This window comes from Montipora foliosa, chromosome 6, assembly GCF_036669935.1.
Source record: "Montipora foliosa isolate CH-2021 chromosome 6, ASM3666993v2, whole genome shotgun sequence".
Lineage (NCBI taxonomy): Eukaryota > Metazoa > Cnidaria > Anthozoa > Scleractinia > Acroporidae > Montipora > Montipora foliosa.
The window spans coordinates 13,894,496-13,899,495 of NC_090874.1; the positions used below are offsets into that span (position 1 = coordinate 13,894,496).

General features: G+C 39.8%; 2 protein-coding genes across 2 annotated transcripts in view; both read right to left on the reverse strand.

The window, feature by feature from the left end:
- The window catches only part of LOC138006744 (zinc finger protein 709-like), a 108,513-nt gene that overhangs the window by 83,741 nt on the left and 19,772 nt on the right, over positions 1–5,000 (reverse strand). The window lies entirely within an intron of this gene.
- LOC138005058 (zinc finger protein 721-like) overlaps positions 1–5,000 on the reverse strand; it is a 46,391-nt gene that overhangs the window by 20,510 nt on the left and 20,881 nt on the right. The window contains exon 2 of the mRNA XM_068851348.1: positions 3,354–4,675. Coding sequence (XP_068707449.1) covers positions 3,354–4,552 — 1,199 coding nt within the window. The 5' untranslated portion in view covers positions 4,553–4,675. The remainder of the gene's footprint in view (positions 1–3,353; positions 4,676–5,000) is intronic.

Sequence of the window (5,000 nt, forward strand, 5' to 3'; positions counted from 1 at the left end):
AACGTCACATCTCGTTTTGTTAAGAGTTAAGATAATAATTGTACGGGAGGTCGAAAATCAATCAAGCAATCAAATTTACTTCCTCACTGCTAATTTATACACATCACAACTGTTACTGCTATTGAACAGCAAAATAAAAAACACGATGCAAAACTACAACCTTGGACATTTCAAATGGAAAATGAAGACCACCCCTCCCCCCAATTTTGATGATCAAAAAATAGCGGGTTCAACTTGCGCGCGGATTGATCATTGCTTTTGGGCGGAGGGGGCTACTAATTTTCCATTTTTTTAAATCCAAGATTGTCCTTAGGTCTTGAACGTGACAAACCAGTGGAAATCACTCATTTAGAAGCTCACTAGTCGACACCTTTATCGCGGTGAACGTAATGACGACTGACCAGGTCACGCACGTCACAGCGTTACGAATTGTATTTTAGAGACACTTGCACGTTAAATGACGGTTTGTGACAATGTTTAGACGATTTATGGTTACCTTTACATGGTTTGACACGGTTTTGCGTCCTCGATTTCAGCCCTCAGTAGAAAAGACTGAGAAGCAATTTTTATTATTTTGCTCTCGTTACAAAACCGTGGTAAATCATGTGAAATCATTGGAAACAGTAAGTAAATCGTGGTAAATGTCGCTTTAAGGGATCAAAACCGTTATAATATAAAAAAGCACGAAAAGAGGCCAAACTTAACTTCCTCTTGTCGCAGCCATCCGTGAGGGTCATTTGATTCAAGTCTTAAATGTAAACGCATAGAGTGGTGGCTCAGTTGGTTGAGCACCGGGCTGCCATGCGGGAGGTCGTGAGTTCGACTCCGGCCGGCCAACACTCAGGGTCTTTAAATAACTGAGGAGAAAGTGCTGCCTTTGTAATTACATCCGCAAATGGTTAGACTTTCAAGTCTTCTCGGATAAGGACGATAAGTCGGAGGTCCCGTCTCACAAATAACTTCCATGTTCATTAGTTCCCTTTGGGACGTTAAAGAACCCACACACTATTCGAGAAGAGTAGGGGATGAAGTTCCCGGCTGTCACCCTATATGGGTGGGTGGGTATAGCAGGTCCACATCAGCTGAATAGCTGCCAAAACTAAATAACAAACAAACAAGAAGTAAAAGTCGACACAGTATACCGCCTTTACCACTTTCGGGTGTAATGTGATGTTCTACCTTGTAAGAGTTCAAGTTCGGGTCAAGATTTTTTCTGGGAATCAATCTTCCATAGAAGCCATTTTTATTTATTTATTTTTATCACTTAGGTTTTCTTTTTTGTTTTTTTCCTTTTTCCACGTTTTTCCACCGCACTATATTTTTGTTGTCGGACCTTCACATTTTATTTTAGCTTCACAAACAGCAGCAGCAAAATGAATGTCAGTCCGGGAAAATGGTCAAGTCAGCTTGACTATAGATCAACAGCTCAACACTGCGCACAATTTGGGTTGTTAGCTGTGAGTCGCTTTCTAACAGGTAACAAATATTGTCAGACGAAGTCTCTGAAATAGAGTCATACTGGATTGCTATGCATTTATAGATCGTGCAGTGACCGTGAACTAACAAGGGCGCCCAGCACCTTTGGCTTGTGTCTCGCACAATTGCTGCATCATGCGAATTTGAGTTTCAAAACAAAAGAATACTACACAATACACAGGCGTTAAAATACCCAAAAAGAGAGGCCAGGCCTACCATTTCAGTGCTTTGTTTATTTATGATTCATTATTATGGCCAGTTTTCACCACATGCGCGACATTTCCTTCTGCTTAAAAAGTGTGAACTGCAAGGGCTGAACCTCATCAAATTGCTTCTATGACACTACTGGTAACGTAAGTGTGAACATTTCAAATGGAAAATGAAGACATAGCGGGCTTCAAATTGCACGCGGATTCATCATTGCTTTTGGGGGAGGGTACTAATTTTTGATTTGATTTTATTTTGTCCAAGATTGTACTTATGTACAAACGATTGCGGGTGAACCCAAGTCAACCTGATCTGGTTCAGTTCCAGTCGGACTCCACTGGCCAAAACTGTACAAGGAACATCTTTACAAATGAAAACATTGTTCAGCATAGAACCAGTGGTTGCAAATGGACTTGACCAATAACTGGCAATAATAAAGACGATACAGTCAAAGATGGGTCACTATACAGCCTGTATCATGTAAAGATGAAATATAGAGACCCAACGGCCCCAATCACACAGTGCACCATTTAAGATTCAAATTCACTATCCGAGCGGCATGTGTCTTTCCAACTTTGTCGAGACGCTCAACGTCCTTATCCACACCGTAGGACTTTTTTCATTAAGTGTATCTTACTTAATTCAATGAAAGCAAGACCTCGTTATTTGGGCTTTTGAATTTCCTAAACGATGTCAAGTCGTGTCCCACTTTATCAATTCCCCCAGCAAACCCTGCTTTAGAAAGCCAAGCCAAGAGTTACATGTAAACTTTGATCAAACAAATTAACTGCTTCATCGCGTTGTTGTTTCCTTCGGAAATAAGTTATAAGTATCAAACCATGCACATTCTCAAAGTAAAAAACGTTCGGTTTTGCCATGACTTTTACGTTTGGGGACCCTGTGGTTCAAGACGCCCGCTCCTCAATAGACTTTATTCACGATAGCCGCCATGTAGGATTTGCTATTATCATGCAATTAGCTATACACTTCTGAGGGGGAAAACAACACAAGTTTGAGAGGTTATAACGAACAACTTAGCCACACAGATGATTTGTTTCACGTTCATTGACTGTTTATCACCTAAGTAATAAAACAGAATGATTACACAAGTTATTTCGACGTTTTTTTGTGAAAAATAAGCAGTTAACGAAGTAGAAAGTAAAACTGTCAAAGGCAATCCAAAGATATAAAATTATTATAAAAGGTACTAAATTCTAAATACTAAAATGGACTTTTAGCAGTGTTATTTTAATATTTCGACTAGCCGATTTTCCGCAATTTGCCTTTTTTCCAATGTTTGCCCCCCAGCATAACACATGGCTAGTTTGCATGACAATTTGAAAACCAACATGGCGGCTATCGTGAATAAGGCCTATTAAAAAAAAACATCCCTCAATGATTACTTTGACTAGAAACAAAAGGGCACTTCCCATCACATGACCCTGTGCACCGCAAAATACATTGTGTTTAGATGCACACAATAGCGCAATTTTAAAACTGTAGCCTAAAAATGCTGATCGTATTTGACAGGGAAGCAACGTCCAACCAAGACGAAAAATGTGCGTATAGAAGATTATTATTTATAAAGTCGCAAGTGAGAAACGATTACCGCTAATGAATGATAACCATGACAAAAATTAGGCAAAAAACCTTCTCCGGTTCAGGGTGACGGCTCCTTCTGAAACGTCATATGATTTTGGTAGTGTGCAAGAAGAAGCTCCCCGCTGCTCAACTCTTCCTGGCAAAGCCAACAGATCTGTTTTAAAACCTGGTTTGAACTATGTTCTTGACAAGCGCGGGTGCAATGAATCTGTACTTCGGGTTCATTTGAACTTTCTCGTGCTTTATCATGTTTTCTGACACTTCTTCTGTTGCGAAAAGACTTTCCGGTTCGCTTACTACGTTTATAACGCCTCTCTCCAGTATGGACACTTTCATGTCTCCTAACATTTCCTGCTTGGCTAAAACACTTGCCACATTGTTTGCATTCATAAGGCTTCTCTCCAGTATGAACTCTTACATGTCTCCTTAAATTTCCTGCTTCGCTAAAACACTTGCCACATTGTTTGCATTCATAAGGCTTTTCTCCAGCATGGACTCTTTCATGTCTCCTTAAGTTATCTGCTTGGCTAAAACACTTGCCACATTGTTTGCATTTATACGGCTTTTCTCCAGTATGGACTCTTTCATGTTTCTTTAAATGTTCTACTACACTAAAACACCTTCCACATTGTTTGCATTCATAAGGCTTCTCTCCAGTATGGACTCTTTCATGTCTCCTTAAGTGATTTGCTCCGCGAAAACACTTGCCACATTGTTTGCATTCATAAGGCTTTTCTCCAGTATGAACTCTTACATGTCTCCTTAAACTTCCTGATACGCTAAAACACTTGCCACATTGTTTGCATTTATAAGGCTTCTCTCCAGTATGGACTCTTTCATGGTTCCTTAAACCTCCCGCTACGCTAAAACACTTGCCACATTGTTTGCATTTATAAGGCTTCTCTCCAGTATGGACTCTTTCATGTTTCCTTAAACTTCCTGCTTCGCTAAAACACTTATCACATTGTTTGCATTTATAAGGCTTTTCTCCAGTATGGACTCTTTCATGTATCGTTAAATATTGACTTTGACTAAAAGACTTGCCACATTGTTTGCATTCATAAGGCTTTTCTCCAGTATGGACTCTTTCATGTATCGTTAAATATTGACTTTGACTAAAATACTTGCCACATTGTTTGCATTCGTAAGGCTTTTGTCCAGTATGGACTCTTTCATGTATCCTTAAACTTCCCGCTACGCTAAAACACTTGCCACATTGTTTGCATTTGTAAGGCTTCTCTCTGCTTTGGACTTCTTTTTGTCTCATAAGACTGCGTTCTTCGTTGAGACAGCTGCTTGTGTGTTATATCAAGAAGTGCTGCTGACGGTACGTGAATTCCGGCACTTGACTGATATTGACACCAGTGGCGGATTGTGATCTAACTTTGCACTAAAATAAACACAAATAAAGAACCCATTTCCATCAACAACATTTAACCGACAGCCAAGACAAGGCAAGGTTACAATTTCAGTATATGTATGAGTAGTAATAGTTAACATTACAGCTGCCCCTGCTGTTAAGTATAGTTGTACGTAGAATTCAATGTGTCCAGGGTCCAGGTAGAGGAGTGGCCGTTTACAAACGAAGAAATTGATGTTGAAGAGGGGAGATTAAATCAGTACTGAATATGTACACAATTTGATAATGGCGGTCACGAAAATGTGCCGGTCGAAACAGAAACTAAGGAAACACAAGGTCAATTTAAACGCAATGT